Source organism: Ranitomeya variabilis, chromosome 1 (genome assembly GCF_051348905.1).
Source record: "Ranitomeya variabilis isolate aRanVar5 chromosome 1, aRanVar5.hap1, whole genome shotgun sequence".
In the NCBI taxonomy this organism is placed as follows: Eukaryota; Metazoa; Chordata; class Amphibia; order Anura; family Dendrobatidae; genus Ranitomeya; species Ranitomeya variabilis.
In genome coordinates this window covers 641,162,904-641,186,240 of record NC_135232.1, presented here as the reverse complement: position 1 = coordinate 641,186,240, position 23,337 = coordinate 641,162,904, and the positions used below count along the sequence as shown (strand labels likewise).

At 41.0% G+C, this 23,337-nt stretch overlaps 1 protein-coding gene across 2 annotated transcripts in view; it reads left to right on the top strand.

The window, feature by feature from the left end:
* GANC (glucosidase alpha, neutral C) overlaps positions 1–23,337 on the top strand; it is a 129,145-nt gene that overhangs the window by 87,792 nt on the left and 18,016 nt on the right. For both annotated transcript variants that reach the window (XM_077261194.1, XM_077261190.1), the window contains exons 19-23: positions 6,872–6,936; positions 11,687–11,763; positions 17,307–17,381; positions 19,760–19,873; positions 22,030–22,142. In XM_077261194.1, the coding sequence (XP_077117309.1) occupies positions 6,872–6,936; positions 11,687–11,763; positions 17,307–17,381; positions 19,760–19,873; positions 22,030–22,142 (444 nt within the window). The remainder of the gene's footprint in view (positions 1–6,871; positions 6,937–11,686; positions 11,764–17,306; positions 17,382–19,759; positions 19,874–22,029; positions 22,143–23,337) is intronic.

Below are 23,337 nucleotides of genomic sequence, written 5' to 3'. Positions count from 1 at the left end.
TGTCATCTCTCCTGTATATAGTATGTATCTGTATGTCATCTCCCCTGTATATAGCATATACCTGCGGTATGTCATCTCCTCCTGTATATAGTATATACCTGTGTGTCATCTCTTCCTGTATATAGTATATACCTGTATGTCATCTCCTCTGTATATAGTATATACCTGTATGTCATATCCTCCTGTATATAGTATATACCTGTGTGTCATCTTCTCCTGTATTAGACCTCATTCAAAACGTTATTTGGTCAGTATTTTACCTCAGTATTTGTAAGCTACAGTAAAACTTGGATTAAAACAATACGAGGAAAAGTTTATTAGAAACACATCACCACTTCTGTATTTTTCTCCCACTCATGGTTTTGGCTTATAAATACTGAGGTAAAATACTGACCATAAATACTGAACGTGTGAATGTGGCCTTATACATAGCTTCCACCTGCAGCGCTTCACTCTTCTCTATACACAGCCTCATACTGCCGCAGCACCTCACTTCTCTCATTTTCCCCCTGACATCTGTCCTTTTGCCCCTCACATCTCTATCCATGATGCTCCTCCCTTTCCCTTCACGTCATGCCTCACAGAAGCAACTCCATTCTAGACATGGCGGAGCTAGATGTTGCCTATGCGGAGTGCGCGTGGCTCGATACATACACACACACATATACTCAACTTTATATATTAGACTAGCTGAAGAGCCCGGCATTGCCTGAGCATAGTAAATATCTGTGGTTAGTTATAGCACCTCACTTCTCTTATTTTCCCATCAGGCCTCTCATTTTCCCCCTCACATCTCTCATTTTCCCCCTCACTCCTCTTATTTTCCCCCTCACTCCTCTTATTTTCCCCCTCACTCCTCTCATTCCCCCCTCACTCCTCACATTCCCCCCTAACACTTGTCATTTCGACCTCACATCTCTAATTTTCCGATCACTCCACTATTTTCCCTCACTCATCTCATTTTGCACTCACACCTTTTCATTTTCACCTCACACCCCTCATTTTCACCTCACACCTCTCATTTTCCCCTCAGCATATACATGTTTGTCATCTCCCTTATATATAGTATACACCTGTATGTCATCTCCTGTATACAGTATATACCTGTATGTCATTTCCCCTGTAAATAGTATATACCTGCTGTATGTCATCTCCTCCTGTAAATTGTATATACCTGTATGTCATCTCTCCTGTATATACTATATACCTGTATGTCATCTCCTCCTATATATAGTATATACCTGTATGTCATCTCCCCTGTATATAGTATATACCTGCTGTATGTCATCTCCTCCTCTATATACCTATGTGTCATCTCCTCTTTTATATAGTATTTACCTGTATGTAATCTCCTCCTGTATATACATGTGTCATCTCCTCCTGTATATAGTATATACCTGTAAGTCATCTCCTCCTGTATATAGTATATACCTGTGTGTCATCTGCTCCTGTATATAGTATATACCTGTGTGTCATCTCCTGTATATAGTATGTACCTGTATGTCATCTCCTGTATATAGTATATACCTGTGTGTCATCTCCTCCTGTAAATAGTATATACCTGTGTGTAATCTGCTCCTGTATATAGTATATATCTGTGTGTCATCTCCTCCTGTATATAATATATACTTGTGTCATCTCCCCTGTATATAGTATATACCAGTGTGTCATCTCCTCCTGTATATAGTATATACCTGTGTGTCATCTCCTCCTGTATATAGTATATATCTGTGTATCTGTGTGTCATCTCCCCTGTATATAGTATGTACCTGTATGTCATCTCCTCCTGTATATAGCATGTACCTGTATGTCATCTCCTCCTGTGTATAGTATTTACCTGTGTGTCATCCCCTCCTGTATATAGTATATACCTGTGTGTCATCTGCTCCTGTATATAGTATATATCTGTGTGTCATCTCCTCCTGTATATAGTATATACGTGTGTCATCTCCTGTGTATATAGTATATACCTGTGTGTCATCTCCTCCTGTATATAGTATATACCTGTGTGTCATCTCCTCCTGTATATAGTATATATCTGTGTGTTATCTCCCCTGTATATAGTATGTACCTGTATGTCATCTCCTCCTGTATATAGTATGTACCTGTATGTCATCTCCTCCTGTATACAGTATATACCTGTGTGTCATCTCCTCCTGTATATAGTGTATACCTGTGTGTCATCTCCCCTGTATATAGTATATACCTGTGTGTCATCTCCCCTGTGTATAGTATATACCTGTGTGTCCAATCCTCCTGTATATAGTATATACCTGTGTGTCATCTCCCCTGTATATAGTATATATGTGTGTGTCATCTCCTCCTGTATATAGTATATACCTGTATGTCATCTCTTCCTGTATATAGTATATACCTGTGTGTCATCTCCCCTGTATATAGTATATATGTGTGTGTCATCTCCCCTGTATATAGTATATACCTGTGTGTCATCTCCTCCTGTATACAGTATATATCTGTGTGTCATCTCCTCCTGTATTAGACCTCGTTCACAAGTTATTTTCTCAGTATTTTTACCTCAGTATTTGTAAGCAAAATTGGCAGCCTGATAAATCCCCATCCAACAGGAAGCCCTCTCCCCTGGCAGTATACATTAGCTCACACATACACATAATAGACAGGTCATGTGACTGACAGCTGCCATATTTCCTATATGGTACATTTGTTGCTCTTGTAGTTTGTCTGCTTATTAATCAGATTTTTATTTTTGAAGGATAATACCAGACTTGTGTGTGTTTTAGGGCGAGTTTCATGTGTCAAGTTGTGTGTGTTGAGTTGCGTGTGGCGACATGCATGTAGCGACTTTTGTGAGATGAGTTTTGTGTGGCGAAAACCTTCTACTGTATGCGGTCACGTGGGGCCGCCGATTACAGTCATGAATATGCGGCTCCACCTCCCATAGGGGTGGAGCCGCATATTCATTACTGTAAATGAGCGGCCCCACGTGACCGCATACAGTAGAAGGTGCGGCCAGGACAGGAAGCAGCGACAGCCAACGAGGGAGGCGGGTGAGTATTTTCAGAACAGCGGGGGCGCACAGGGCGTGGGGACATGGAGCTTTATTTTAAACACGAAATACCACTCAAAAAATGGATTATTCATATCTTCTTTACAGCAAACGCTGCTGCACAGAAGATATGAATCGCGGCTTCAGCACGATGCAGGGGACAGCGCTAAACTTTAGCGCTGTCTCCTGCACGGTGCGTGTGGTACCCAGTGGGCACACGGGAGGCACACGTGTGCCACACTGATGTGCCACAGAAACATAGGGGCACACGGACACGGATAATTCCGGTACCGTTTTTTTCCGGTACCGGAATTATCTGGACGTTTGGGACAGGCCTAAGACAGGAACTATCAGTCTAATGTTAGTCTTTATGGCCAAAGATTTTGTTCTTTTTCATACATATAGACACTCAGTGACATGGAAAATTTCCCCCGCAAAAACAATGATTAACAGTTTAAAAAAAGTATATTTAACATAAAGGGTATGTGCACACTTTGTGGATTTTGCTGCGGATCCGCAGCGGATTGGCCGCTGCGGATTCGCAGCAGTTTTCCATTGGTTTACAGTACCATGTAAACCTATGGAAAACAAAATCCGCAGTGCCCATGCTGCGGAAAATACCGCGCGCAAACGTAGCGTTGTTTATTCCGCAGCATGTCAATTCTTGTGCGGATTCCGCAGCGGTTTACACCTGCTCCATAATAGGAATCCGCAGGTGTAAAACCACAGGTGGAATCCGAACAAAAAACGCGGTAAATCTGCTGTAATTCCGCAGTAAATCCGCAGTGCAATTTACCTGTGGATTTACCAAAAATAGTACGGAAAAATCCGCACACCTTTCCGCAATGTGTGCACATACCCAAAGACTTGATGTAAACTGCAGGCCACTTTCTGATGACACTAGAGCATTAACCTTTCTGTAGAAATGAGCAGATGTGTATACTAAGGCAATGGCCGGGGGGATTTGTCACTTTTGGTAATTTTAAGTCATTTTTTACATCCTTTTTAAACCTGTGTGATTTGTGCCAAGTATATTAAATTATTGCACGGCTCGTGATGAACTTTTACAACACAAGAACGGTAGTTTTCTTATAATTAATGATGCAGCAAATGTTTTAATTTGCAGCTTTTAATAATGTTTAGTAATGTTTAAGCCCTTCCCGACATGCAATATGTGCGACTGTATGGAGCAGATACAGAAGCAGGTGCCAGCTGTGCAAGGCTGTGTTCCCACGATTTTTTGGTGTGTGACGCTACGTATTTTTGCTGCATCAAAACCGCAGTGTCTTACAGCTCCATCACAGTGGATGGGGTTTATAGAAATCTCCTGCCCTCGGTGCTTTTTTTACACAGTTTAAACTGACCTGTGGTGCAAGTTACACATCCGCAACATGTCAATTTCCCTTGCTGGTATGCGGAGTTTTCTGTGCAGATTTTCCCCATAGACTTGCATTAGATGCAAAATACGGTAACTACAGGTAAAAAATAGAAATGCATTTTTAGTGCGTTCCCTCAGTGGAAACGCATCCAAACCACATGTAATCTGCATATGACTGCATCTATAAAGTTTTGTCAAAGCCAAATACCAGAAAGTATCAAAATCAAAACAGCTTTATTTCAAACATGACACCAAAAAGATGCAAAAACCACAGAGTCAAACACGTGATAAAAATGCTTGTAACAAATGCAAGTCATTTTTTACATCCTTTTTAGTCCTGTGTGATTTGTGCCAAGTATATTAAATTATTGCACGGCTCGCTTGTAACAAATGCAATGAAAAAATGCAAGTAGCCTCATTTACTTGATAGGTGCAGAGATGGTGCAGCAATTCTGCAACATCAAAAACTCCAACAGCTCATTGTGGGAGCTTAGTCTTAGCTTAGGCTGTGTGCCCATGTTGAGTTTTTTTGTGAGTTTTTGATCCTGTGTAATTTTGCTGCGTGCTAGGTTCCCTTGATGAGTTTTTACTGTTGAAGATTTTCTGCATTATTTCTGGTGTATGACAGCCACCACTAGTGTCTAGTATCCTGCGAGTTGTTACATGCACTCCTCAACATTGAAATTGTAATACGAAGAAGGAAAAGTTGTGGAATTATGGAAATCAAAACATTTTGAGCAATGACGTTTCATATGCGTGAGATAAGAGACAAGTTCAAAGAAGCTGCAGGCCATCGTAACATGTTTGGACCATGCGCTCAGGTCACAGATGTCGTGAAAAAAAAAATCGGTTCCTGGGAAACTTTGGAGAAATGGCTGTAAAACTATGATGACCAATGGGAATCAATGTAACCCCGAGCTGTTAGTGTACCAGGAATGAAGACTAGGAAGGTCCTAACGTAAATTATGCCACCCCTCACCTTAATCATGGGAGTAGGACGTATGTGACATTCCCTTGTGAAGACCCCTTTATGGCGTTACCACATGGTCTCCACAAAAGCAGGACTAATCGCTTCAGACTCCATTGATGTCCTGTTCTTCACCATTATTTGAAATCCATTGCTTAAGGTTAATGGGACACCTGTACCTGATCTACCAGATGGCAACAGCATGCATGGTGTCCCTCCATTAACAAATAAATGCATTTATTTACCAAATCATTAAACAAGGAAGACCTTGCTTGGCGTGAGTGAATGTGATTGAGATGTCACCAGTGTGTCATCGCCACCACTCCTACGGTGAGCATAATTTAGATAGTTTGCCTTGGGGTCTCTCCTGATGACAGGTAAGTTCTTTATCCAGGGTCTTTCTGCCGCCCAGCTGTGACAATTTCCCAAATATTATTTGCAATAAAATATGACATGACATAAGAAAAACAGGATATAATAGAGAGACAGCTTATGTTTGAGCACTTTTGAAGTTGGTAAACATAAATGTCTAATTTAGAACTGAGACCAATAGCAGGCTGGAGATGGGCCATGCTTTCTCCTGACAGCTCAAGAGGGGTCAGAGAAAGAGCACCTCACATGCATTTGTTTTAAGAAGAGACCTCTCCTTGGGACAGTTCATTTGGCTCCATGTGAGTGAGGTGGTGGGTGATTGAGGGGAAGACGCCACCAAGTCAACACCACAAGCAGCCTAAATGGCCACTGTGGTTACAAGACACCTGGCTCGTCGCCCAAACACCTTTTATTGGTTTGCACAGATACAGTTTGACTTCTTGGGCTTTTTATCTGACTTCCAATTTCACTTATAAAACAGAAAGGAACAGTCTTCAAACCAGTGGTACAGCCATTTTTCTTAGTGTACTAGAAAACATTTTTCAACACGACAACATCGGGCCACATGTTGCTTGTGCTACTATGAGCAGCCTGCAGGGCCTAAACGTGCAACCATGGTCTGCAGAGTCTCCATACTTGTCTCCCATCGAGCACATCTGGGACATCATTGATTGGTAATTATAAAAGTAGCTGCCAGCAGCGAATCTTGATGACTTGGCAAAGTGCATTCAGCTTGACAGAACCTTCCTCAGACAACCATTAATAACATCATTGATAGCAGCCCAGGCTGTAAGTGCAGGGATTTCTGAGCTTGGTCATTTTACTCCATATTGAATAAATCAAGATATATTGAAAATTGTGTTTCACTTTGTTTTATCATTTTTAATCAGTAACATATCTATCCATCCTGTGATTTCCATAATTCCACAATTTCTCCTTCTTCGTGTTACAATTTCAATGTTGAGGAGCATCTATATACTGTATATGTAGATTGTGACTGTATTACGACACTATTGATAAATGTGGCCTCTGTCAATCTGTTTCAGTGGTGGAGTTACGTACATGTTTGTTAGCTGTGAAAATAGATGTGTTAGATTCTATATTCCTCCTTTTCTTTTTCAACCAACAGGCCTTTGTGGGTTGAATTTCCCAAGTATCAGGATGCTTTTGGAGTAGATAAGCAGTACATGCTCGGTGAGACACTTATAAAGTCATATGTTGCAGTTATTACTTTTAACTGAAAAAAAAAAAAAAAAATTGTCTGCTGTTATTAGATGTACAATGGTTCACACAAAATATGCATGTTTTTTCCTGTTTTGTTGTATTACAATTTGGGTTTCAGATTGATTTTGTGGAGGGGTTTTATAATTTTATTTAAACTGAAAAATGCAAAAAAAAATTCTGAAGAGAGAATTAATAATTAAATAAACACTTCTAGCAAAAATTGTATCACCTAATCCTTTCTAGCTACAGGTGCATCTCGCAAAATTAAAATATCGCGAGAAAGTTAATTTATTTCAGTTCCTCAATACAAAAAGTGAAACTGATATATTAGATAGAGTCATTACAAACAGAGTGATGTATTTCAAGTGTTTAGTTCTGTTAATGTTGATGATTATGGCTTATAGCCAATGAAAACCCCAAAGTCATTTTCTCAGTAAATTAGAATACTTTATAACATCAGCTTGAAAAAATTATATTGACATCCAAAATGTTGGCCTTCTGAAATGTATAATCAGTAAATGCACTCAATACTTGGTCGGGGCTCCTTTGGGCTCCTTTGGCATCAATTACTGCATCAATGCGGCATGGTATGGAGGCGATCAGCTTGTGGCCCTGCTGAGGTGTTATGGAAGCCCATGTTGCTGGTGTAGGTCCACTGGGTTTTATCAAGACGAAAGTCAGTGCAGCTGTCTACCAGGAAATTTTAGAGCACTTCATGGTTCCCTCTCCCGACAAGCTTTTTGGAGATGGAAATTTCATTCTCCAGCAGGACTTGGCACCTGTCCACACTGCCAAAAGTACCAATTCCTGGTTTAAAAACAACAGTATCACTGTGCTTGATTGGCCAGCAAACTCGTCTGACCTTAACTCCATAGAGAATCTATGGGGTATTGTCAAGAGGAAGATGAGATACACCAGACCCAACAATGCAGACGAGCTGAAGGCTACTATCAAAGCAACTTGGGCTTCCATAACACCTCAGCATTGTCACAGACTGATCGCCTCCATGCCACGCCGCATTGATGCTGTAATTGATGCAAAAGGAGCCCCAACCAAGTATTGAGTGTATTTACTGAACATACATTTCAGTAGGCCAACATTTTAGATTTTAAAATCATTTTTTCAACCTGGTGTTATAGAATATTCTAATTTACTAAGATAATGACTTTTGGGTTTTCATTGGCTTTAAGCCATAATCATCAACACTAACATAAATAAACACTTGAAATAGATCAGTCTGTTTGTAATGACTCTATCTAATTTATGAGTTTCACTTTTTGCATTGAAGAACTGAAATAAATAAACTTTTTGATGATATTCTGATTTTGTGAGATGCACCTGTATGTATGTGTTGTTGTGTAGATGTATTAAAATGTTTACTGATCGCCATCTTCCCTGGTTTCCAACATGACTACAGTCCTCTTCAATGTCACATGAGTGCTCTTTTCCTTTGCCAGCTGCCACCAATGTAAAAAGCTAAGATAAAAACAAAACAAAGCAAATATCCTGCTGTAAGTAAAAAGCAATAGTGCATGTAAATAACATAGGGTACTTAGCAAGCATTTTTTTTTATTAAAAAAAAAGAAAAAAATAACAGCCATCCCACCACAACAAGGTGTACCCAGCCGATACAGTCCTATACTGCCTCTAATTAGTGACAGTATAGGACCGTCCCGATTTGGGTACACTTTGTTATATTTACTATTACTTTATACTTACTTATAACAGGGTTTATGCTCGTTTTGTTTCTATCTTAGGTTTTGTCTGTTTAATGGCCATTGTGAGCATGCTTCTATACGATATATGCATTCCAGCTTATACTCCACCTCATTTTTCTTGGTTCCAGCAATGTAAGCCTATGGAAGCACACAACAAAGACAACAAAGCTACATAGACTTACATTGTAAAAGCAAACTTTGATCCTCACATAAATCCCTGTGTGATCTGACAAATCTGATTTGAAATCACGAAACCTAAAAGAGATGCGTAGCCATGCTGGGAACCAGAGCAGACAGTGAATAGTAAGTACCGTATTTTGATGCATTATTACTACATTACATACATTTTTAGAAAAGACTAGAGGATGTGCTTTTTTTTAGGAGTGCTTTAAGACAAAAAATATAAAAATTGTATATGCATGAGCATTCACAACCTCAATGCTATCTGGGGCCATGTTTTCCTAAAATTACTTATTCTGGTATCTTGGTCTCTATTAGCTCAGAACATCTAAACACTGGGATGTATTCACATTTTCCAGGCAAAGTAGTCTTCATGTTGTGCCATAGATTCTCAACTGAATTGGCATCTGGCCATTCCAACACATCTAAATGTTTCCCCTTATGCCACTTCAGTGTAGCTTTAGCAGAATGTTTAGGATCATTGTCCCACCCAATACATTTCAACTGAATGTGCATCCAAGGACGTATATCCAGTGGAAATTTGTGCTGGCATTGAAGGGCACCCACCCGCACAATCGCGGTTGCGACCTCTGCACCTGCAGCCGTTACACCACGGACAAGGAGACTTGATTGGCTAGGTGAGAGGACTCTTACAGGCAAACACCTCGAAACACATGTCCGCAAATGTAGTGTTTGGTTTGGCTTCATATCCGAAGTCATGCGGCAAGGCTCATTGTTTGGTCGATATTGTCTTTTAACCCTAGAACGCATACCTGGGGCCTCGCAGGTCTGCCAGGTTACTTGTTTTCTATTTTCTGTAAAAGTACTTTAGTTAGAATTTTGAAAATCTAGGTAATCCTCAGGTATATAGTTGTTAGTAATTTCCAGTTATTCATATATTTTTATGTTACAGACATTTCGGTATAACAACCTTTTTTTGGGACTACCCCATATTCACGCACCTGGGGCCTTTTAGGCCTGTACTAGGTTTACATGTGATACTCAGTCTTTTTGTCTGTATTGTTGCTGGGGAAGAACTTTTATGACTCTGCTATTGCTGGGAAGAGTGTGGATTCTGCATGACAACATAAAAATAAGAAAAATAAGAAAAAAAAGAATTAAAATATTACAATGGATAATTACTTTACCAATTTTGAAATGGCCAACTTTTTGCTTCAAAAGCAACTTACACTTGTTGGTACTATGAGGCCAAACCGCCGCGAAATTACTCCAATCATGAAGCACAATGCACAGCGAACAATCTACGAGAGTGTATTCGGTTTCTGCAATCAAGCAACAATGCTGTCTTATGAACTTTTGATGCCTACTATGAAGGAGTGAAGCAGCATGATATGCTTATCAAGGCAAATTACAGAGGCAATGATCCAATGTGGAATACGCTTTCTGGAACATCCAGAGCAAAGAGAAAAAAAAAGAAAGCGCTGCTATATTTGTCCAGCAAAGAAGGAAAGAAAATCGGAGCGTTTCTGTTCTACTTGCGGACAAAATGTATGCAAGGAACATTCAGCCGAAAAAATAATATGCGAGAATTGTCGGGGGAATATGTAAAGTTACAAATAAATATTCCTGCACCAAGTTTGCTACAACCAAAAAATGTTTTCATAAAAAAATTGCATATAGAATGCCTATATTTGGCGTGCCCGTTTACTTACTTTTTTGTTGTTTTATGCACATAATTATGTTTTGAAATATACACATCTTAGGCTGTATTCCCAGTAGCGCTGGGGTTCGCCAGAAGGGGATCCATAATGGATCTGACCTCCTGGTAACTCCAGCTAAGGCTGCCGGAATGGCGGGATTCCGCCAGCCTTAGCTGGGGTCACCAGGAGGTCAGATCCATTACGGATCCCCTCCTGGCGACCCCAGCGCTAGTTGGAATGCATCCTTACCTTGCAATTGTAAAATAAATTTTGAAAAGTATTTTTATTTGAGTTATTCCGTGTTATTTGCACACAGGCCTAAAAGGCCCCAGGTGCGTGAATATGGGGTAGTCCCAAAAAAAGGTTGTTATACTGAAATGCCTATAACATAAAAATATATGAACAAATGGAAATTACTAACAACTATATACCTGAGGAATACCTAGAGTTTCAAAATTCTAACTAAAGTAATTTTACAGAAAATAGAAAACAAGTAACCTGGCAGGCCTGCGAGGCCCCAGGTATGCGTCCGCCAGCCTTAGCTGGGGTCACCAGGAGGTCAGATCCATTACGGAATCCCGTCCTGGTGGACCCCTGCGCTAGTGAGAATGCATCCTTACTTTGCAATAAACTTTGAAAAGTATTTTTTATTTGAGTTATTCCATGATAATTGTAAACAGGCCTAAAAGGCCCCAGGTGCGTGAATGTGTAGATTTCTATGGGTATGCGTTCTAGGGTTAAGATTCCTTCTTCCAATATGAGGCATTAGAGTCCTGTCCTCCTCCTCTCTGAAGCGGCTATTTGTATATTGTAGTCTCGCAAACTCTCTTCTTGCTCTTGGATGGACCCGCTGGAAGCAGGGTGTGCACAGATTCATCTCAGAATCTGGCAGAAAAGTTCCAGAAACTAATAAGGAACTAGAAATCAAAGGAACTGCCCCAGAAAGGATAAAAAGGAAGGCGCCAGATATTTTGTATATGCATCATGTATTGGTGATTTTTCTATTGTGAGCCTGAAAGTCACTTTAGATGCTGTTATTACTAAGTTTGTCACCTTTTTTTTCCAATGAAGGCAACTCTGAATTCTGAAGCACACATTCACATTTGTCATGCACAGCACTGCCTGCTACCAATATAATAACTATTATTTTTTTGTTCCTAGGGAATGCTTTATTAGTTGCCCCAGTTTTAGACCCGGGAGTCATTTCCATTGATGTGATTTTTCCTGGCCATGAAGAGGTATATCACTCAAAAATAATAATGAAGTTAGTCTTTCAATGGAAGTGTTTGTGCCTAGTTGTCAGTTAGCTTTTAGGTATGTGCTTGTAGGAACTCTATGCGGCACATAACAGTATGGAAAATATATCATCCTGCATCCTCTAAGCTCGCTATGGTACAATATTTATTCAATAAAAAAATGTTAAGGTAACAGACCATTTTTAAAGCTATTTCTTTACAATTGATGCATCATATTTTAGGAGTGAAAATGGCCCTGTTATACCTCATGTATGGACCCAATTATTCAGACTTTAAATGATGGATGCAGAGATTTTAGACTGCCTCTATAACAAAAATCTACAGGTGCTTCTCACTAAATTAGAATATCATCAAAAAGTTAATTTATTTCAGCTCTTCAATACAAAAAGTGAAACTCATATAGAGTCATTACAAACAGAGTGATCTATTTCAAGTGTTTATTTCTGTTAATGTTGATGATTATGGCTTACAGCCAATGAAAACCCAAAAGTCATTATCTCAGTAAATTAGAATACTTTATAACACCAGCTTGAAAAATGATTTTAAAATCCGAATTGTTGGCCTACTTAAATGTATGTTCAGTAAATGCACTCAATACTTTGTCAGGGCTTCTTTTGCATCAATTACAGCATCAATGCGGCGTGGCATGGAGGCGATCAGCCTGTGGCACTGCTGAGGTGTTATGGAAGCCCAGCTTCAGCTCGTCTGTATTGTTGGGTCTGGTGTCTCTCATCTTTCTCTTGACAATACCCCATAGATTCTCTATGGGGTTAAGGTCAGGCGAGTTTGCTAGCCAATCAAGCACAGTGATACTTTTGTTTTTAAACCAGGTATTGGTACTTTTGGCAGTGTGGACAGGTGCCAAGTCCTGCTGGAGAATTAATTTTCCAGCTCCAAAAAGCTTGTCAGCAGAGGGAAGCATGAAGTGCTCTAAAATTTCCTGGTAGACGGCTGCGCTGACTTTGGTCTTGATAAAACACTGTGGACCTACACCAGCAGACGACATGGCTCCTCAAATCATCACTGATTGTGAAAATTTCACACTAGACTTCAAGCAGCTTGGATTATGTGCCTCTCCACTCTTCCTCCAGACTCTGGGACCTTGATTTCCAAATGAAATGTAAAAATTACTTTGTTCAATCTGTGTGTGGTGTCTCTTGAAATCTTGAAGCAATGACTCCAGCAGAAGTCCACTCCTTGTGAATCTCCCCCAAATTTGTGAATGGCTTTTTCTTAACACTCCTTTCAAGGCTGCGGTTATCCCAGTTGCTTGTGCACCTTTTTCTACTACACTTTTTCCTTCCACTCAACTTTCCATTAATATGCTTGGATACAGTACTCTGTGAACAGCCATCTTCTTTAGCAATGACCTTTTGTGGCTTACCCTCCTTGTGGAGTGTGTCAATGACTGCCTTCTGGACATCTTTCAAGTCAGCAGTCTTCCCCATGATTGTGGAGCCTACTGAAACAGACTAAGGGACCGTTTTAAAAGCATAGGAAGCCTTTGCAGATGTTTTTTTTTTTAATTATTCTAATTTACTGAGATAATGACTTTTGGGTTTTCATTGACTGTAAGCCATAATCATCAACATTAATAGAAATAAACACTTGAAATAGATCACTCTGTTTGTAATGACACTATATCATATATGAGTTACACTTTTTGTATTGAAGAACTGAAATACACATGATGAGAGCATTATACTGCCTCTGTACAAATCCCTGGTTAGACCGCACATGGAGTACTGTGTACAGTTCTGGGCACCGGTGCTCAGGAAGGATATAATGGAACTAGAGCGAGTACAAAGTAGGGTAACAAAATTAATAAAGGGGATGAGGGAACTACAATACCCAGAGAGACTAGCAAAATTAGGATTATTTATTCTAGAAAAAAGACGACTGAGGGCGATCTAATAACCATCTATAAGTGTATAAGGGGACAATACAAATACCTCTTTGAGGATCTGTTTATACCAAGGAATGTGACAGTCACAACAGGGCATTCTCTGCGTCTGGAGGAGAGAAGGTTCTTCCACCAACATAGAAGAGGATTCTCTACTGTTAGGGCAGTGAGAATCTGGAATTCCTTGCCTGAGGAGGTGGTGATGGCGAACTCAGTCGAGGGGTTCAAGAGAGGCCTGGATGTCTTCCTGGAGTGTAACAATATTGTAGCTTACAGTTATTAGGTTCTTTAGAAGGTCGTTGATCCGGGGATTTATTGTGACGGAATAGAGGCTGAACTGGATGGACAAATGTCTTTTTTCAGCCTTGCTAACTATGTTACTATGTTGCTAAATAAATTAACTTTTTGATGATATTCTAATTTTGTGAGAAGCACCTGTATGTGCCAAAATACACAATCGCCAGGAGGTAAAGAAAACATAGGATGACAGTACGGTCATACCATACACTTATAATACATGGAGCTGTTACAGATCTATAATCTGCAGAGTTGAGTAAATATATTCACAGGACCCTCGTCCAACAGCCATGTTGGTAGGCCGTGGCCACCAGAAGAGAGCACTTTGAACCTTATATTACTTGCATCATCTCGGATGCTTCTTCTGATTAGTAGCCCCCAATGTCTTTACCCTGCACCACAAACCACATATGACATTGTGGCATCCTAATAATGAGAAGAGGCCCCAACGATGATGGTGGTAATTGGATGTTCACAGTGCTTTGGTCCCATAGCCATTAACTAGCATTATGGCAAAATTGACCTGGGTCTTGTAAATCTTTTTGCCCAACTCTAATGATATGGTCTTAGGTGAAAATACAAATAAAAAGTGGAGTTTAATGGGACTCGTGTACATAAAACAGTTGGTCTATGTTTTAAAAAAGTAGTCTAATGACTTGTTTTCCATCCCTGCACCCCATCCGATTGTCAATCACATTCTATTCTTTTATATACAGTAGGGAAAAAAGTATTTAGTCAGCAACCAGTTGTGCAAGTTTCCTCCCTTAAAAAGATGGGAGAGGCCTGTAATTGACATCATAGGTAGAACACAATTATGAGAGTCAAAATGAGAAAACAAATCCAGAAAATCACCTTGTCTGATTTGACAAGATTTATTTTGTAAATTGTGGTGGAAAATAAGTATTTGGTCATTAACAAAAGTTAATCTCAATATTTTGTTATATATCCTTTGTTGGCAATGACAGAGGTCAAACGTTTCCTGTAAGTCTTCACAAGGTTGGCACACACTGTTTGTGGTATGTTGGCCCATTCCTTCATGCAGATCTCCTCTAGAGCAGTGATGTTTTGGGCCTGTCGCTGGGCATCACCAACTTTCAACTCCCTCCAAAGCTTTTCTATGGGGTTGAGATCTGGAGACTGGCTAGGCCACTTCAGGACCTTCATATGTTTCTCACAAAACCACTCCTTCGTTGCCCTGGCGGTGTGCTTCGGATCATTACCATGCTGAAAGACCCATCCACGTTTCATCTTCAATGCCCATGCTGATGCAAGGATGTTTGCACTCAAAATCTCACGATACATGGCCCCATTCATTCTTTCATGTACACGGATCAGTCGTTCAGGTCACCTTTTCAGAGAAACAGCCCCAAAGCATGATATTTCCACCCCCATGCGTCACAGTAGGTATGGTGTTCTTTGGATGCAAGTCAAAATTCTGTCTCCTCCAAACACGACGAGTTTTGTTTCTACCAAACAGTTCTACTTTGGTTTCATCACACCATATGACATTCTCCCAATACTCTTGTGGATAATCCAAATGCTCTCTAGCAAACTTCAGACGGACCCGGACATGGACTGGCTCAAGCAGGGGGACACGTCTGGCACTGCAGGATCTGAGTCCCTGGCGGTGTAGTGTGTTACTGATGGTAGCCTTTGTTACGGTGGTCCCAAATCTATGCAGGTCATTCACTAGGTCCCCCAGTGTGGTTCTGGGATTTTTGCTCACCGTTCTTGTGATAATTTTGACCCCATGGGGTGAGATCTTGCATGGAGCCCCAGTTCGAGGGAGATTATCAGTGTTCTTGTATGTCTTTTATTTTCTTATTATTGCTCCCACAGTTGATTTCATCACACCAAGCTGCTTACCTATTGCAGATTCAGTCTTCCCAGCCTGATGCAAGGCTACAATTTTGTTTATGGTGTCCTTCAACAGCTCTTTAGTCTTCACCATAGTGGAGTTTGGAGTGTGACTGTTTGAGGTTATGGACAGGTGTCTTTTATACTGATAACAAGTTCAAACAGGTGTCATAACTACAGGTAATGAGTGGAGGACAGAGGAGCCTCTTAAAAAAGAAGTTACAGCTCTGTGAGACCCAGAAATCTTGCATGTTTTTAGGTGACCAAATACTTATTTTCCACCATAATTTGCTAAATAAATCTTGCCAAATCAGACAAGGTGATTTTCTGGATTTGTTTTCACATTTTGACTCTCATAGTTGTGGTCTACCTATGATGTCAATTACAGGCCTCTCTCATCTTTTTAAGTGAGAGAACTTGCACAATCAATTGGTGGCTGACTAAATACTTTTTTCCCCACTGTATGGTGTAATTAAATAAAAGCAGCTCAGAATCCTCCTTACTTCAGTCTCCATTTTGATTCCCAGATTTCACTCTACTTCTTTATCCTCTATGCTCTGCTATATATCCCTTAATGCATCAGTATAGCATCACATGGGCAAATAGCATCAGTATAATCTCTGCATTTCCTCTATTTTCTCGTAGATATCAAATGGATTGTGAGTATACAGTTATAAATGGTGAACTTCTCCATTATACAGACAAACTCCTATTGCAATTACTGATGATGACTAGTCAGCACCTGTCACACAGAACTGTCTGTATGATGAAATTGTATCACTGGAGTGCTACTTTCAGACTAAGGCTACTTTCACACTAGCGTTAACTGCAATACGTCGCAAATGCGTCGTTTTGCCGAAAATACGCATCCAGCAAAAGTTCTTGCTGGATACGTTTTTTCGTCATAGACTAACATTAGCGACGCATTTGCGACGCATTGCCAAACGTCGCGTCCGTTTTGCGACGCTTGGGCGTGTGGTAGCGGACCGTCGGAAGAAAAAAATGTTACATGTAACGTTTTTTGCTCCCGACGGTCCGCTTTTTCCGACCGCGCATGCGCGGCCGGAACTCCGCCCCCACCTCCCCGCACTTCCCCGCACCTCACAATGGGGCAGCGGATGCGTGGGAAAAGTGCATCCGCTGCCCCCGTTGTGCGGCGGATACAACGCTAGCGTCGGGAACGTCGGCCCGACGCACAGCGACGGGTCTTTCCCGACGCTAGTGTGAAAGTAGCCTAACAGTCGTTTTAATTTTTATTTTATAAATCAATAGTGCACATGAAAATAAGTAGCTTTGTAATATATCTTATCAGAAATTGTTAAACCAGGAATCTGCCTGTGAGGTCAGGTAGGAATGTGTTCACTTGTGGTTTTGCCTTCCTCTGGATCAACTAGTTATGTAAATTATAAACTTATGTTTTTGCTCAATTCACAACCTATGTAACTATTCTGATATCTTTCCTCTATAGTGTTGGTATGACTTTCGAAACTTCAGTTGCGTTGGTAGTTCCCACAAGCAAACAGTGAACGTCACATTAGAGGAGGTAATACCTCATATACAGTATATTATACTACACATTTTTTTCATTTCTATGCAGGATGCAGCTGGACCCATCAATGATGTAATCTAGGGTATCTGCCCCTGGGGGTGCACTTATATAGTGTTGGGCAGACCACATGATCTAATAGTATGAGTGTCATCAATAGGCTGTAAGCAAGACACTGCACCACACGTATCTGTGTGACTGGCACCCTATACAAGCCTCATCTGTGTGCATTTACAATACTAGGCCACTGCCGCCTCCATGATTGGTTGGTAGGCGAGTGGTGGTTTCAACAGTATTTTGCACCTGTGCTGCCCCCAACTTTTTCCCTGGGGTCGCTGCATACTGCAGTGCATTAGTTTTGTGCCTGTGTTGGTAAATACGGCTGCCTTTTTTTTTTATTAATGTTTTTGTGTCTTTTTGCTGTGTTTTTAACTTGGTACAAGGGTCGAAACTTCTGGGGTCAAATCGCTGTGATCGCTAAATCCAGGCTCACACGTTCATGAGAGTACGTGCTGGGATTGCACTTAGTGCCTCCTGTATGACTGATAGGACTTATTAGGCATATGGCTGACATGGAGACCACAATTTCTCTGCACACTGCTAATACAACTTATTGACACTCCATGATCATATTGTAGTGGTCCAAGAGGTGAAAGAGGTGCAAACTCACCTCATGGCTCCTTCACCATGCAACTCCTTGCACATGCACAGGAGATGTTGGGTAGAAGTTAATATTACAGGTCATTTGGAAGTGGATTGTTATATTGAAAATATTGTAGACATAGCGCTGGCGTGCTTGCACACTTCCTCTCTCCCCCAGCAGGAGTGCCAACTTACTCACCTCCGCGACTCCTGTCCCGCACTTCCTCCTCCTTCTCCTGCGCCTGCTGCCTGGAGTCTGCGTACTGCTTGCAGATCCCCAAGCACTGTGCTTAAGACGCGTGTGCTCCCGCCCTCTTAAAGGGACAGTGCACACCATCCTAGAGTGTCTCCCAGCCAATGGCTGAGAGACACTTATTATTTAAGGCACCGACCTCTCATGGGAGATACCTGGTCAACGCGGTTAGTGTGTTCCCAACATGCTTGCTAATTGTCAGATCCCCAATATCCACCAGTCAGTTTACCTGTCTGTCCCTACTAGCCTTTTGTCTCTGTATACCAGCTATTCCATCCTGCACCTGCCGTGGCAGTCTCTATACCAGCTGTACCCACCTGCACCTGCAGTGCCAGTCTGTATACCAGCCGTACCTGCCTGCACCTGCTGTGCCAGTCTGTATACCAGACGTGAATACCAAACCACCTTGGATAGGAGATCACCAGAAAAAAACCAATGAATACGGGAATAATAAAAAATAGGCCTTTATTTATAAGATTGGCAACAAATACGTACAATAATAAAATGTTTTTTTATATAAAATACATTAAAAAGGTGTATGTACCTTACTAACGAGGTCAGGGAGAAAAAATACTCAATAAAATAGCCACCAGTGTGCTATATCATTTTACGCTGTGCACATCATAAAGTGCAGAGGTACCAATAAAAAGTGATAACAATATCCAAAAAAGACGTGATGGTAAAATTTTGTGCAAAAATAGAAATAGAAATAAATTTACTTTTTTAACGCTGTGCAAAGTAGTGCAATTAAAGTGCATAATAGCCAGGGAAAAATCCAATGAAACAAGGTGCCCGCAAGTGTATGCCTAAATCCAGGCCAAACAATGGGTAACCAATTGCTCATATAAGACAGCACAGCAATATAAAATTAATATAAAATATATTTAGTATATACCTGGGGGAAATCAATACCTGGACCTACGTGCGCCCGACGCGCGTTTCGAATGTTTATCTTCGTCAGGGGGTGTATAACTGTATATCAGACGTACCTACCTGCACCTGCAGAGTCTCCCAGTATTCCTCTCGTGCCTGCCTGTACTTGACCAGTCCACCTAGTCTTTGCCGTTCTATCACTCTGCACTTTGGGGGTCAGCTGCCATCCGTCCAAAATCTGTCCTTGAGTAGCATCTGGTGTCCATTGGGAGCCAAGTATAACCCCACCATCAGGGACTCTTATGAAAAGTCAGGTGTTTGCCCAGTTACACCCCCCCCCCCCCCCCCAGGCTCTCCTCAGACCACGGTGCAGTGGTTCTGCCATCCCCGTTACAGGAAAGCATAAAATTAAATTCAGTGTGAATTTCTTTTGTGTCACCTGCATTTCCACAATACCTTCATACTGCACTGTAGTGTGTGTAAAAATGAGTTCTAGAGTTTTGTTTTTTTTCTGTAGAACAATATGGAGTGTGAGACATGGGAATTGTAAACCAAGGGGCCATAACTAGCTGGTGTAATATAACTACTTTGTTTTTTTTTCATGCAGATTCCAGTTTATCAACGTGGAGGATCTATTATTCCTTTACAAACAACAATTGGCAAGTCATCAGGCTGGATGGAAAATTCTCCATATGAGCTACGTGTAGCACTAAATCATAAGGTAAATGGCTTCAGTCTAAGGAAGAATGACAAGTTATTGTTATTATTATTTATTAATATAGCACCATTGATTCCATGGTGTTTTACATGAGAAGGGGTTACATACAAATTACAGATATCACTTACAGTAAACAAACTAACAATGACAGACTGATACAGAGGGGAGAGGACCCTGCCCTTGCCGGCATAGATTCTACAGGATGGTGGGGAAGGAGACAGAAGGTTGGGGGGTTGCAGCAGTTCTGTTGTTGGTGAGGAGGTAGCTCTGGTTGTGGTGAGGGGGCAGCGGGGTCGTTGCAGGCTGTAAGCTTTCTTGAAGAGGTGGGTTTTCAGGCTCCATCTGAAGGATCCGAATGTGGTTGATAGTCGGACATGTTGGGGCACAGAATTCCAGAGGATGGGGGATATTCGGGACAAGTCTTGGAGGCGATTAGGTGAGGAGCGAATAAGTGTGGAGGAGAGAAGGAGGTATTGAGAGGACCGGAGAATACGTGAGGGAAGATATCGGGAGATTAGTTCAGAGATATATGGAGGAGACAGGTTATGGATGGCTTTGTAGGATAGTATTAGCAATTTGAATTGGATACGCTGAGGGAATGGGAACCAGTGAAGAGATTTGCAGAGGGGAGAAGAGAAGGAGTAGCGAGTAGAGAGATGAATTAGTCGGGTAGCAGAGTTAAAGATGAACTGGAGAGGTGCGAGTTGGTTAGCTATTAATATTGTCTGTGGCATTGACTAAAGTGGTTGTCCCTTGTCAAAAGAAAATCTGTCCGGAGCAGAGCTGAAATACAACAAAAAGGTACTAATAAGTTTTAACATTAAAATATCTCTTTAGTCTAGTCGCATGAATTAAGTATAAAATCTTTTTTATTGAATTTTGAGCAAAAACATGTTGTAAGACAGTAACATCATAAAATGAGGTACAGAGCCTACAGGTTTTGAGTGGTTGACCCGCTCTTAGTCATGGCATGGCATTAAATTAATTTATATTTTCAAAACTTCATTGATCACTCAATTACACTCCCTGTTATGTGGTTTTCTTTACAGCCTTATGCTTAAAGCCTCCACCCGCTTCACATGTGTCTGTCTGGCTCAGTTCATTAGCCAAACCAGCCCTCTTCGTCACCACTCATTACCATCAATAGACCTATTACAGTATGTTATGGAACATTTCTAGCCTTGATAATACAGGGATCAAGGTCCCTTAGGCTTTTTTCTGCATTGTTGTGCATTGAAATATTGTAAATGTTTTATTTTATAAGTCTACCAATTTTGGTCTAACTGGCCAAACAAATTCACTTTCGATTGAACTGAGTGTGCATATGTATGACAGGCTTATCGGGAATAACTTGAAAAAGGTCAATATTGGACATTAAAAATGGATGCTGCAGGCGAATGAAGATCCATAAGCCAAAGGATGCTGGACCATTAGTGTCTTTATGGAGGATGTCCATATCTATGCATGTCAGGGACGAACAAACCTCTTCACCAGGATACACATCATCTCCAGCTTGAAAGGTGTAGAAAGGACATGCTAAATAAAGTCACTATTGTTCCAGCATCCTTTGGCTTATGGATTGTCATTTGTCGGCATTGCAGACACGTATCTAGTCCTGATCTACAAGGATGTGATCTGTGAGGCTTTCTACTTGTTTATATGGGATGGGCAGCAGTAACAGGACCATCAACTTCTAAACACAACACCTGAGGGTTCAGTCAGACTTCTGAGAAAGGACCACAATTCACAGACTGGACATGGCTCTCCCAATTGGAGCATGACAGCTTCATGTATTTCCATAAGGCCGTCACTTTTGGGAGACCCGTGGCCAGTCTGTGCGCTGACCTCTTTACTTGGACATCTGAATGAGCCCTTAAGGTGAATGAGCCATTACCAGGGGGTTTCTCACGCCTACCTTCTCTCAGAGATTATGTTTATAATGGTGTATACCTGTATAGGAACTGAAACATGAAGGATAAAAAACAGAATCATTAAGGGTCCCAGACTGGAAACTGGAGCCATTTGCTATGTCTCCATTTACTTCACTGTCTGCTTGGCATGCATCATAGACTAGGACATCTGTGTGGCTGCTGCCGTCTCTGACTGGGCTGCCACCCGTGTGGTCTCACCCTAAATGGATCTCTTGAATTTATTTCCAGGGTACTGCTGTGGGAGAAATCTACATTGATGACGGTCATTCATTTCAGTACCTCCACGAGCACATGTTCAGCTACAGAAAATTCACTTTTAAAAAAAATGTTTTGTACTCACGGTAAGAGAATGGCAAAAATATCAACTAGATTCCAAGTTTTGGCACCAGTATGTAAGGCCAGGCTTATATATCATTATTTATACTAGTTCTCAAGTAGTTTAAAAATCAAAAGAAGGGTTAAATCCTAGTGCAACAGAGAGGCCGAAATATTCTCTGATAATTCTTTATAATTTGCATTAGTTTATGCAGTCAGTGATCCCAAAAACACAAATCTTATGAATGTTCCTATTTTAATAAGATATATTTTGGATAGGATATTCAAGATGCTGACAAATCCGCACTCCTCCAAAATCAGGGAAGGGAATCACAGAGTTCAGAAGAGTTGCATACTTTATTCAGGGCTATAAAACTACGCATTTTGTGGATGTACTGTCCACTTCCTCAGGTACATAGCCAATTGGATTTGTCGGCATCTTGAATATCCTATGCAGAATTTCTTGAAGATCCTTCGCGGGTCCGGTGCCATCTGCAGCCCTATCATACTTATTATATGTGTTGAGCATACTCACAACATGCAAAGGTGATAATTTTACCTTACAGTAAACTGATTGTTATTTCGGTAACTGCGCTATTGCGCCCCTCTCTTTACCGTTTCTAATAAGATATATTTAGTATTTTGGTTAGAAAAATGATGTCAACCAAGCCAAGAAATCAATCCTGATAGTTTATGGATGCAATGTTAGTACAGTACATGACCTATTATGTCATATTATGTGGTAGGACTTCTATGGCAGGACAATCTGTGCAGTGAAGACCACCATTATGTGCTGTGTTAGGACGTCTATGGCAGGACATCTGTGTAGTGAAGACTACCATTGTGTACTGTGGTAGGAATTCTATGGCAGAACCATCTGTGCAGTGAAGACCTCCATTTTGTGCTGTGGTAGGACTTCTATGGCAGGACTATCTGTGCAGTGAAGACCACCATTATCCTTCATTATGTGCTGTGGTAGGACTTCTATGGCAGAACCATCTGTGCAGTGAAGACCTCCATTATGTGTTGTGGTAGGACTTCTATGGCAGGACCATCTGTGCAGTGAAGACCACCATTATGTGCTGTGTTAGGACGTCTATGGCAGGACATCTGTGTAGTGAAGACTACCATTGTGTACTGTGGTAGGACTTCTATGGCAGAACCATCTGTGCAGTGAAGACCTCCATTATGTGCTGTGGTAGGACGTCTATGGCAGGACAT